The following is a 13242-nucleotide window of genomic DNA, read 5'->3' on the forward strand; positions in this document are numbered from 1 at the left end:
ACAATCTGGCTAGCTACTCAAGTTGGGTCCGCGGCTACAAGTATCTCTTTCCATATCAGGCGAGCAATCAATGACAATATAATCATTCTATCAGGTTTGTGCACAGCATCGACCTATTTATACAATGGATGTAGTCCATTATGTTTCAAAAGAAAACAAACCTGATTGCCTTTGTAAGAAGGACTTCATCCTGATCTAACTGATTACAAAGGGAATCGACAAAATTGATTCAAGCAAATTGTTCACTACAGCTAAGGGCTCAATACCAGGGGATATGTAAAGAAATCTGTAAGTTACGGGTAAGGAGGGAAGTCAGGTGGAACGCTCAGCACTTGAGTAATAAACTTGTGAAATCAGTTACCAGGTTAGGCCATTAAAACAGAAAATATAATTAGATTCAAGAGACGTTTTGCTGCATTTCTGCAAGAGAAGGGAGTGAGGGATACGATGGGAATATTATGTTCCTGTTCCTACAAATTCTTATGGGTCTGTGGCCAAGTTGAAGCATTGCTTGGATCTTAGAACCAGCACATAGATGGTCACAGCAGTGAACTGCTGACTAAGATTTGGAACAGTTTCGAAATAAGTACTTAAGTTTTATTCAAAAAAAAGTTTTGAAAGAGTATCAATCACGATGGAAGCATTCAGTCCCAAAAGGCTCGTGATGAGATTTTGTCACAACCAAAGACCTGAGCACAAACGCTCTCACATGTTGCTTGTTAGATGTCAGCCTTGGCTCAGTATTAGTACTCTTGCCTCGGAGTCAGACGACTGTAGACTCAAGGCCCACCTCGTGAAAGGCACTATATAAATGCAAGTTATTTCTCTCGTGTACTATTCAGGTGGACTGCTGGTTGTGAAATACGTTGTTCTACACCATTCTTCGTTCCTCTCAGTTCCTGCCACAGGCATGCCAGCCCACAGAAGCAATGAGTTGGTAAATTCTAACTAGTCAGTATCCAGAGATGCTACTTTTTGCCACACCATAAAAGTGGATGCCTGCTCAACTGATTTTTATAACTGATTATTGAATCAAGAATGAAAACCAAAGTTATGAATATGTAGTCAACCTTTTTAGCCCAATGACTACTAAGCTGCATAAACAATGAAACAAAACGCAGAGTAAGAGAGCTCTGTAATGCTGAAGACACTTGATCTCTTTAATATCAAATCAATAAAAGCAGAATTTATGCTAGAAACACTATTCCAGAAAGACCGCATCCCTTTAGTCTACACAGGAGACAATAGCAGCTCACAGCAGGGGCAGCTTTCCCGCAACACTAAGCTGTACTTCCGACGTCATTTTATTTTGCAAAACTGTAGAGAGTGAATATATTTGCTGAATTCATTGTTAAAAAAATACTTTTAGAAAGCTAGGTGATTGATGGTGTGCATACACACCAACTGGGCATGCAAAGAATGCTCACAGAAATGACAGATCAGTGTCAGTCAACCTGGAAGATTCATGCCAGTGACGAGCATCGTGTCAAGCTGTCATTTTAAAGACTCAGCACTTCTCCTGCTTGTTTCAAATCACATGCAACAAAACATTGGCGATCTACTGTGATACACAAGGTATCACGATTGCGTGGGACAGGCTGGATGGACCAGAGGGTCTTTTCCTGTCCGTCAATGGTCGTACCTCAAGATGCCCACCTGTGAAACAGGAAACCTCACACTCCAAGGCCCTGCTCAAGTTTTAGATTTGGTAACTATTCTCATCAACTGGAGTTTCCCTCTGAGAACACAACATGTGATAACTTAAAAAGGAATGCAGTCTTTCCAGGACAGACATCACTAAGTTCTTCAATAATTCACCATTTAGCATAGTTTGTTAATTCTGAAATGACAGAAAATTGATTCTAAATACCAACAATCAGTTTGAAAGTGACAGACCAGCAATTAATGTAATCATTTCACCCTTCTGTGTCTATTTTAGCACCCAAAAGCACAGGTCTGGTAACATCAAAGTCCACGAGAAAAAAACTGGACATGAGTATAGGAATTGGGACATCCAAGCTCATCACTGGAAGTGACTCAAAGTGGACCCATAACTACGACCTGGACCTTTTCCAACACAGGTCTGGTGGCTGTAGTACTTGGATATAGGCACCAGTCCAGTATTCCTACCAGTCCGTCACTAGTCTAGATTTCTTAACTCAAATATGTTCTCCTAGACAAATATTTGAACTTGTCAGCTGCCATACTGAGGTGTGTACAAGCAAAATAGGTACCCAGCTGATATCTATAGACAAACATAAAATGCGAATCATTTCCAGGTTGGAGAAAATGATCTTCTGAAAAACTGTTATTGAACAATTTGCAAATATAACAATTAAGCTGCCTCTTCACCCCCAGAGCCTCACCTTGTTTCCAATGTATAAAATGTAGCAGGTGTCCCTACCACACCTAACACCAAACCCAACTCAGGAAACCCTCAGACTAACATGTCCTGTACAACCTCGAGGAAACGAGGGGCTAACTGCTCAAAGTTTTCTTCTTTAAATAAAAGGGTAGGTTCTTTAAGAAATAGGTATAATATCTGACTAAGTGAAACTGGTTAAGTTCCTAAAAGTCGCAATGGAACAATTAGTGCACACTCCAATATGGCAGAATTTGGGAGGTCCTTCAATTACAAGTAAAACATTTAAATACTTGAGATTTTCCTTCCAAATACCAACTATAATTTACACATAAGGCCAGATCACATTATTCCACATCCTTTCAGATCAAAAACAAGTGCAATTCCTTCCCCTCCCCCTTCCATGAATTTTAATCTGACTCACTTCCTTCCTGATCTCTTTTAGAGTTGATGGGGAAAATGGTTTGGCCCAAAACATTCTGGTCCTTATCAGCCAACAGCATGTGTGCTTTTTAGGGCCTGGGAAGGCCTTCTTACTGATTTCCACCCATTCCCTAGACTCAAGCCAATAACACAAGGCACTCCATCTAGAGCCCTGCTTTGCTTACCACGTAATAGATGTTACACATCAGGCAAAGCTGAGTGTCCAAATAGCATGCTAGTGACAAAGCTACCCAGGATGCCTAAGTCAAGTAGTTCAGCTGTTTCAAGTCTACATGCTTCTCAACAAGGATTCATCGTGCAGCTACTACTGAGGTCATTGACACTGATGAGATTTTTTGACTGTGTGTGGGTTAAGATATCTAGGACCAGATAGAATCAGAATTCTGACATTCATTGTGCTGCAATTAAGGCATAATCTTTTGGATGTTTTTTTTGGAGGATTGGGGATTCACCTAAAAACAAAAAATAAACTAAGTAACCCATTCCCCGTGACATACAATTAAAAAGTTCTAAACAAGATATAAAATTGGTTTAGAAAATGCTGCAGGAGCCTCTCATGTAATAATGGAAAAAGGCAAATCACACCAAAAATAGCCATGATAAATTAGTTAAGGACCATTTTATAACTAACATTGTTCCAAGGTTATATCAGGTTAAACCTTGCAAAAAATGATTTGAGGGGACAAAAAAATGGGTTGAATCAGGTTTAAAACACAAGATCATACTAGACAGACAGGCACAGTTACTGATTAGCCAGGCTTTAGCTGATATAACTGGTATGCTCCAGTTACTCAGCTCTCTTTCCTGTTTTGTTACATACTGTACATTACAAGATGACTGCAACAAGAGGTTGGCCACAAAACTGCTCCTGTTTTGTGGCCAAATTACAAAATTACACTTAACAAGCATTTGCCGGGTGCTTTGGGGGGATTTAAATTTCGTTACACCCTACTTTTCTGTGCTGGACCCCGCACCCCTGCAAACACATACTGCAAGCGAACAAGTCATGGTTAATGGATGGCAACAGAGAGCAGTGTGCAGGGTCCTTAAACGTTTAGACAACAGGAAGTCCTCTGGCATTAGTGCCATCTAAGCTAATAGGCACTGGTCACTTTATATTGTGTCAGCAAACAGCAGCTTGACCCCCACATTTAACGAGGAGCGTTGAAGGGGCACATTTTCCTTTTGTAAAATTAGTACCCACTAGAGTTGAAGAGAATTATTTTTTTCAAATTATGAAAAGGCTGCACATTTGCTCTGCAGAGTCTCAGCTGTGCATCTGTGCACACTTGGCCCTGTCTGTGATGTAAGCTCTTATAGCAGCCACACCCGTAGGACCAGAAACGGCCCGACTAAAACTGCAAAACTGTTTACCGAAGCAACCATTCTGTCCTTCTTGCACCATTACACTAGCATATCTGTTGCCGTTCATCCAGCAGCGGCACTTTCTGTACCACACAAATGCCTATCCAGAGATAACAGTTTGAAACATAAAAACTGAAGAACAAAAAAAATTAAACCACGGTTCTGGAGCATTTTCTCCTTAAGTATCAGGCTGGTCACTGGCCGCAACTAACAAGGTGCCCCCTCTCACCTAATGCCTACATAACAAGACAGACAATATTCATTTTACACATCAGCCATCCCATGAAATTCCTGCCATTCCTCTAAATTTAAAGTGAATAAAAATTAAAATAAGCCTAGTTTGTATTTCTTTTGATTTTTGTTTTATAAAGAGTTGAAAATAAATTTTATCTTGTAATAAAACCAAAGAAAAAAAATCCAATAAATCGACATTTTGCACGAGCTTAGGAGAGGTTCAGTGCTAAATCCAAACAAAACCATCCACAAGAAAGGGCGAACTTTCACAGTAGACAACTAAGAATTGTGATTTTAAATGGGAGCATTAAATAGATTTCCGTTCTTTTCTGCTGTAGATATGTTTTAGAATTTAATGTAACATTAATGGCCAGATGTTAGACATTTGTATTTTTCATTTAACCATTTTCCATCTCTTTTTAAATCCCTTCCTTTTACTCACCCCAGCCCTTCCATCGGCCAGCTGGCAAAGCCAGACAGGCTGCATGTTCTTCTGACTAGCAATTGATTGTAAATAGAAAATGGCAAGTGGGGTGGGGAGGAGAACAATGAGTTGGTAATGATAAAAAGGGGACATTGCTGTGATATCATTCTTCTGCTCTCAAGTCCACAGAACAATGCACATAGAAACAAGTGTTATGTTCAGAGGGGTTCACTTCTAGATCAATATCCCTGCTGGGATGGACTCAATATGTACTGGTCACCGACTACTGCAGACACTTATCTCTTTTGTGGGTTCCACAAAAGAGATGACACAGGAGCCAGAGTCAGTGTGGTAATTTACCCTTTTTCTCTGCCCGTCCAAAACCCCTTGCCCCAGAAAGAGACAGTATAGTGGGACACACTATGTAGCAAACTGGCTGAAAAAGGAATCCATCACAGTAATATTGGTACATAAGTTGGAGCTTTTGCCACTAATGGAACTCAAACCCAATACTGCAGAAATACTAACATGCACACATCCCACATCCTAGGCAATGCCTCATGCCCACATGCCAGATTGTCACTGCTTATGGGTTCCAAAGCAAAAATTGTTCACTTTCTAAACAAGAAGGACAGATACTTGCTTTCTCTCACCCCTCAACATGCTTGGATGAAAAACTGGTAGATTAAAAAAAAACTAAAATACAGATGTTCATACAGATTTAATTCTTTCATTTAAAAAAAAACTAAGTATCACACCAAGACAAAGAGATTATTCTCTAAGATTGGCATTGCTTAACTCCGGAAATCAAATACAATACAATTACAGTGCCAGATTCCATTTTTTTATTTTGCCTACCTGCTGTAACCAGAGGGATAAACTATTGCATCGAACCATATCCTCAAAGTCTTTGTGCAATGCAAGTGAGGTTTACAAAGTGAGGTGACAGCGGGGCTTTGCACAGACATAATCTTAACCCCCTTTTTACACAGAGGCAGTGAATTATTTTCTATACAGACCGTTTCAAGATGCAACACCTCCCTGATAAGATCAATCATAATATGAAAAATACACAATTCCTTCACCACAAAGACAGATTTCCTTTTTAAAAAAAAAATTCACTCCAAGATTGCTGGTCCTGACTTCATCGCAATGTGGATATAGCTCAATTTCTGTGTCCGCGTCACCAGGGTGTCTACAGTCCGGAGATACATCTCTACTGGATGCAGCAGCTAGTGCTGTTGGAGGCTCTGAAGCGCAAACGCAATTTTGGCCGATATTTCTCGAGGTAAAGTAGTTGCTTTGAATTAAAAGCTCCACGTCTTTTTCTGAAATGGGAAAAATAATGGAATGATTTGGTTTCAGTGGATTCACACATTTAAAAACAAAATCAAGTGAACTGTAATTCCTAATTATAACTCACACCTTTCACAAAAGCCTCCCCCCACCCCCGCTGCATCTGGCATTTTCTTAATTAACATTAGATTTCAACTTGCCCAAGTTACTTAATTTCACAACTGACAGTTCCCATAAGCAGGGCACTTGAGTTTTCCCAGTACTTATTTTCAGAGCTCTTTTTGGAAATGGCTTGGAACGCTGCACTCAATCATAGCCTCTTGTTACTGCTGCTGCTAAAGTGCAGCACTTGTAGTCGGCAAGGGAATCAGCTACAGCTTTAAATGGAAGTCAGCAGAATGAGGTGGTTCGGCAGGAGTCTGATTTGATAATTTGGATATCCATTCTATAGCGGACATTACCAATACTTCTATATAATCAGGTCGGTTTTGAGGATGGTGGGAGCAGAATAATGGAGATTTATGCAAATTAACTGACACTTGGGTAAGCCTGTTGCAGAATATTGCTGCTTTACAACCAATTATTCAGTAACATGATAAAACTAGATTCCAATGGCACATTGAGCAGCAAAACCTCCATGTCCTGGCCAGCAACAGGCAGCCACAGAGCTGTGATTACATTTATGTCATTTGTCTGTTAGTGAGTTTAATACCCATGAAAGTGAAAAATGGTTAATGCCAGGGAATGGGACACTTTATTTTGGGCACCCAGTGTCATCAAGCACTCCCAGATCAGGTTAGATGCAGAGTAAATCTTCCTCTACACTGTCCTAACAAGCACTCCCAGGTCAGGGACAAGCATGGGTTAGATAGAGTAAAGCTCTCTCGACACTGCCCCAAACATGCTGAAGTAGGTACCCTGGTTAGATACAAAGTAAAAGTCTTTCATTTCTGCTCTGCTCCAAGTATGTGCCTCAAGGCCAACCTTTAGAACAGGATCCATTTCCATTTCCCGTACTGGCCACTCTATAGCCACAGAGAGATAGCCAATTTAGTGTAAATTAGTGCTGAATTAGGGACGGTTTTATACTCGTGGATACCCATTAAGAACCAACTACAAGGGTCCTAATTTCATATAGGACTCTTGCAGCCAGAAGAGACTTTTATCTGATCAGTCTGGGATGAATTTGAATTCAGTCCCAGAAGGGCCCTATCTAAATCATTGCACCACCGAATCCAGGTGCTAGTTTGCCTCAATTGGTAACATCTTGCTTCTGCATCAGCAGGTTATGGGTTCAAACTCTCTACTAGGGTTTGGGCTAATAATCTAGGCCGACAGTTCAGTGCATTACTGAGGATGCACCGTCCATCGGTTGCAACATTAAACTAAAAGACCCATCTGCTGGTTCAGTGGATGTTAAAGGTCCCATTTGTTGTTTGACGAGCAGGGAGCTCTTTCTATGCCCTCATTGAGTACCAGCAAGAAACAGATCAACAGATCATTTACCAGATTACTTCTGGGATGTTGCTGGACTAGAATAACTGCTGTGTTTGCCTACATAACAGTCACTGCATTTCAGAAGTAATTTTATTGTGTGAAGAGCTTTGGGACACTTTCAAACAAAATAGCACTAAGTATGATTCAGAATGGATTGAGAATCAAATCTCAGAGCTTTGTGGTGTGTACGGTTCAGTTCCACACTAGGCAGTTCACTGACTGAGCCAACCAGGAAACTGTTCAATGCACACCATCACTTCCTATAAACAAATTTAAAACCATCTTTGCGAATAACTCCTATAGTTTACTTACTGTCGTATAAACTGAACAGCATCTTCATACTTCATTCCAGATTCAATCAATGCTAGTGCAACAAGAACAGGAGCTCTGCAGTGCAAGAAAATGGGTAGATTGAATGTCAGAGCTTGTTTAGCAAGGCTGCAATTTTTTGTGCAATGTTACTTGCTGTGCTTTTACAGAGATCATGAATAGAAAATAAAAAAGCCATTCAGCCCATTGAACCCGATCTCTCTAGCATCATAGATCTTCCATTACAGTATCCAACTGTGGAAGTAAGTATGCCTTACTTCATACCATTTACATTGCATATTATGAAGTCTCATTAATTTCCTCCTCCTTCATAACTCATCTTTAACTTGGGATCAGTCTTGATTGCTCCTCTTTGTAACTTTTCCAATGCATGTGGCACGGTGACCAAACTAAACACAATACTCCAAATATGGTCTAAGCAATGCATTGCAAGCCTCAGCATAATTTGTGCTCAAGTGTACTCTGCTGTTCCGGCTATATATTCCAGCTTTCTATTGGTTTAAAAATAAACTGTTTTGCCACAGTGTCTGGATAATGAAAGTGAAATGTTTACTATTCGTATCAGGTCCTTTTCCAAGTCTTGCTTAACCAATTCACTGTATACCTGTGATGCACATTCATAGGGAGATAGGAACAGGAGTAGGCCATTCAGCCCCTCGAGCCTGTTCAGCCATTCTATTAGATCATGGCTGATCTGTACCTCAACTCCATTTAGCCACCTTTGACCCATATCCTTTGATACCCTTACCCAACAAAAACTATATCTCTCAGTCTTGAAAATTTCAACTGACCCAGCATCCACAGGGAAGAAAGTTCCAGATTTCCACTACCCTTTGTGTAAAAAGAAGTGCTTTGTGATTTCACTCATGAATGGACAAGCTATTTTAAGATTATGCCCCCTTGTTACCCCAGCAAAGGAAATAGTTTCTCTACCTTAATGAATCCCTTTATCATTTTCATTCTTCAACCAATGCGTAATAATTTACATTCATTGGCATTTAATGTCTTTTGTCATTTGTTGGAGCAATAACATTACCAATCTAAATCCTAAACTGGATAGCAATTTGATATTCATGAGGATAATGCAACTAGAAAATATTACTCTTTAGCTTCACAATCACATGTATCTTTTAAAGTTCTGGCTTCCTCCCTAATTGTTTAGTATTGTTGCTAAGATCTTCAGCCATATTCATGTCCAGGGTCCTCACTGCACTTCTAATATCCCTTGTAAGCTTCCTGAGCGAGTTCTGATACTCCTCTCAGAGTCCTCCCTTCCTTCTCCTGGTATAATTTTATTCTTTTAATCTCCATTTTTTAATTGCTTGTACAATTTAGTTTACATTTATTTTTCTTTGGCATATGCTTATCTTGCACACTTCAACGTTAGTTTTTTTGCCCTAAACTTTTCAGCATCATTCTCCAGTTGATTTCTTTAAGTTCACTCATTCCTGTTGAAGTTCTCCTTTTAAAAATCATATTTGTGTCTTGGTCCTTACTAGTGCTCTTGGTCAGAAAAAGGTTTGCCAAACACATGATGTAATCATATATATCACAAGCGATGCATCATTACCTGTACATTTTGTCAAACATGATGCACAGTACTGACCTCTTCCCAAACTCAAAAACAAAAGTTTGCCAAAGACCTAAGTCTCCAATACACAGCTCAACGACTGCAAACTTGCACTCATCAGTATCAATACATCTTTAAAAAGGACTAAGAACAGTGTTTATTTTCTGTCAGTATCATAGGATTTACATCAACTAATATTCAGGTAACCATTTCTGTACAATTTTACAGACCCAGAGATACAAAACTCTGCAGGTAGTGTGCGTGACCATAGCACATTAGTTAAAATTTTCAGAAGACTCTCTGGGTTCAGACAGGCCACGCCTTACAATGACAGGATGTGGATGATGTGCACGATTGTCAATCTTGGTTGGATTGGTCTGGCTCTGGTGAATCGGGACAAAACATTTTGTCCTAAGCAGGAACGGAAAATAGAAATCAAGTTGGGTCTATCACACCACATTGCAGTAGGGGCCTGGGAACAAGTCGTCTGCATGTCTTCACAATCAAGGAATGGAGTGTGACATTAAAAAAGTGAAGCTTTTAAAAAAAAATTGTAGCAATTTTTCCTATTTTAAAAAATTAAATTCAACTAAAACTTAGATGAAAGAAATCTATTTTATCTCTTTTTTTACCCTACTAAAAGTATATAATTATACAAATACCTGTGTTAGAAGATCAGGTAGTGGAGTAGACAAGAATAAAAACAAAAGCCACGTCATCTCTACGTGTTGCTGAATGAGGTGCACTTCAACCAAATCACATGAGACTCACAAAATGATATGCTTTTACAAATCATACAGATTAGCAAATGTACTGATTTTTTGAGTGAAGAATTGATAAAACGTAACTGGGAACAATTTTGAAATCCAGGAATTTATACTGGTGATACATGGGGTAAAACCAAAGCTGAAGAGTCTTATAGATATTCATTATTGGCATTTTATTTGGTCTTGCACTGCAGTATAGACTCTGACCGCCTGGAAACACCTGAATCTTGATAAAGGGTAAGAAACAATATAAATGAGCTCCTTTAGTTGCCATATCAAGCTAAGACATTGGAGTGTTTTTCCTGTCAGGAACTATATTTAACACACAAGTTGAACAGCAAAATTGTCAGCTGGGAGTACACTAACTGGACGTGCTATCATTTCTGCTTTCCTATGCCAATAAGCGCACAAAGACTTACTGTTACTGATAACCACAGGTCCGAGACCTGATAACCCCAATCAAACCTGCTTAATTAGCTACCTTACATTTCGGTTTTGACAAACGGCAGCTCCAATGTTCTATCAGTATGGAAATGATGCGCATGTGCCTCCTGAGTATGGTGGCTGACGTACCAAAATAGGTCTTTCTCCTCTATCAATGCTGTCCCCAGTGCTAATGGCAGGATTGCGTCCTCTGTACACTGTAGGCAGGAACTCTCGCAAAAACAATGCCACAATCCCTGTCATTAGTACTAGGAATAGCGCTGACAGGAGAAAAGGGCCCATTCTACATTAGCCACTAGATTCTGGTAGGAGAAAGGGATGGTGAAAGAAAAAGTCTGGGATACAGCATCTCTGTGAACTGGGTCTGGATGGAGTAGAGTGTCTTTATGAACTGGGGCAGTGGGAGTTTAGATGTGAAAGAGTAATGGTCGAGCTAACCTTCGGCTAAGTCATCGTCTGGCTAGTCCACTGAAAATCCAAAGGTCACTTTTGTTTCTCATTTTTAAAGACGGAGATAGAAATGTTCCTTCCCCCTCAAACCCTCCCAGTTGACATTGACATTCTCTCTCCCCCTAGGTTCAATTGGGCACTCTTCTCCCCTCCAAACCAGTAAAGCTGATATTCTACTTCCAGTCACTCAATTCAAGCTAACACTCCATCTCCCAGAGTTCATGCTGACACTTCTCTCACTCTTCCCACCCCTCCCCCACCCCCAGCATTCTCCCTCTCCACTATGCTGATGCAGTCCTTCCTATCTTATCCCAAGGCACTGCTTCCATGTTCTTCCCAAGTCCTACCCCCAAGCACAGCGCTCAAGTTCTGCTCCTTTCTGGTCCCCTTCATTGCCATCCATTTCCCAGTCTCTCTATTGCTATCCATTTTTCTCCCTTTCATTACCATTTATTTCATAGAAACATAGAAAATAGGAGCAAGGGTAGGCCATTCAGCCCTTCGGGCCTGCTCCGCCATTCAAAATGATCATGGTTGATCGTCTAACTCAGTACCCTGTTGCTGCTTTTTCCCCATATCCCTTGATCCCTTTAGCATTAAGAAATATATCTATCTCCTTCTTGAATACATCTAATGACTTGGCCTCCACTGCCTTCTGTGGTAGAGAATTCCACAGATTCACCACCCTCTGAGTGAAGAAATTTCTTCTCATCTCAGTTCTAAACGGCACATCCTGTATCCTGAGACCCCTGGTTCTGGATTCCCCAGCCATCAGGAACATCCTCCCTGCCTCTAGTCTGTCTAGTCCTGTTAGAATTTTATATATTTCGATGAGATCACCTCTCATTCTTCTAAACTTCTCCTTCCCTTCTCTGTCCCCATCATTGCCATTAATAAGTAACAGTTCTTAAAACAAACCAGAATGTAAAAATTTAAAATTCCACAGGGGAGCGTGCCATTGGATTTCCCTAGTTTTCTGCCTTCAACATTTGGATTTTCCCTTCAGGCTTTCATGTACTTATGGGTTTTTTCCTCCAATACAAGTGGAGGAATTTGTGCATCTCCTACAACTTAAAGTACAAAGATCCTCAGGTTCGTTCTTCAATTGTCAGCTTTTTGGGGTTGTGTCAGTTTTTTTTGAAGCAGATGGTTAACTTTTGCTTGTTTTCTAGGTTGGCATGTATGCTAACTGGGCATAATTTGCAAATGGTTTGCATTAAATGGGACAGCAACAGATGATCCCCATACAATCTAAATTTAATGAAAAGCGGAAGCTGCCAAAACCCAAATAAACTAATGTAATGTTGAACAGATGTGTAAGCTACTGCAAAATATGTGGGAGATCACATGAGATAGTGGTAACTAAAACAGAAACAAAAAGAAATTAATAAGGAATAGCAATCTAGGTGTAAAAAGCTTTGTTGACCTTTGGAAGCAAGGAAAATAAGCTGGCCTCCAGACAGTAGTCTGCAGTCAAATAAGCAGTAATTGAAGGGGAAAAAAATGGTCAATTTTTTTTTGCATGTGTTCTAAAAGTCCAAGTAAACAGCTGCAGTTTTTTCTGATGACGCACCTACAAAAACACCTGACTGCTCGTCATACTGCTGCTTTGGAAAAAAAAATCTTAATTTATTGAGCTGCCAACTTGACAATGCTATTGGCATTCAGTCCTACTCTGGAAATGCCAGGGAAGATGACGTACATTTCAAGATAAGCCCGTCGTGTTTGTTTTCTTATGCCCATCTGTGAAGTGTCTTCAGGTGCTTTGTTACATTAAAGGCACTGTAAAAATTTGAGTTATATTGTAAACTAATATCTTCCTTACCGTCCCAGTCCTGCCACACAGTGCACAGCAATGCAGCATCCAGGCTCATCATGGAATCTTTCTCTTAACAGATTCAACCAGTCATCCACAATTTGAGTAGGAGGTGAGGCCCCATCATCAAAAGGCCAGTCCTAAAACAGAATATAAATGTGAGACAGATGCAGCAGAACTAATATGGTACAATACACATTACAGTTGAAAGGATCCTTTGCCCAAGCTTTTTGTCAGTCTACA

General features: G+C 40.1%; 1 protein-coding gene across 1 annotated transcript in view; it reads right to left on the reverse strand.

The window, feature by feature from the left end:
- Positions 1 to 1136: 1136 nt before the first annotated feature.
- The window catches only part of LOC137342498 (protein tyrosine phosphatase type IVA 2-like), an 86460-nt gene continuing 74354 nt past the window's right edge, over positions 1137 to 13242 (reverse strand). The window contains exons 4-6 of the mRNA XM_068006400.1: positions 13009 to 13139; positions 7935 to 8009; positions 1137 to 6157 (exon numbers count right to left, since the gene is read on the reverse strand). Of these exons, the coding sequence (XP_067862501.1) occupies positions 6046 to 6157; positions 7935 to 8009; positions 13009 to 13139 (318 nt within the window). The 3' untranslated portion in view covers positions 1137 to 6045. The remainder of the gene's footprint in view (positions 6158 to 7934; positions 8010 to 13008; positions 13140 to 13242) is intronic.

This window comes from Heptranchias perlo, chromosome 26 (genome assembly GCF_035084215.1).
Source record: "Heptranchias perlo isolate sHepPer1 chromosome 26, sHepPer1.hap1, whole genome shotgun sequence".
Classification (NCBI taxonomy): domain Eukaryota; kingdom Metazoa; phylum Chordata; class Chondrichthyes; order Hexanchiformes; family Hexanchidae; genus Heptranchias; species Heptranchias perlo.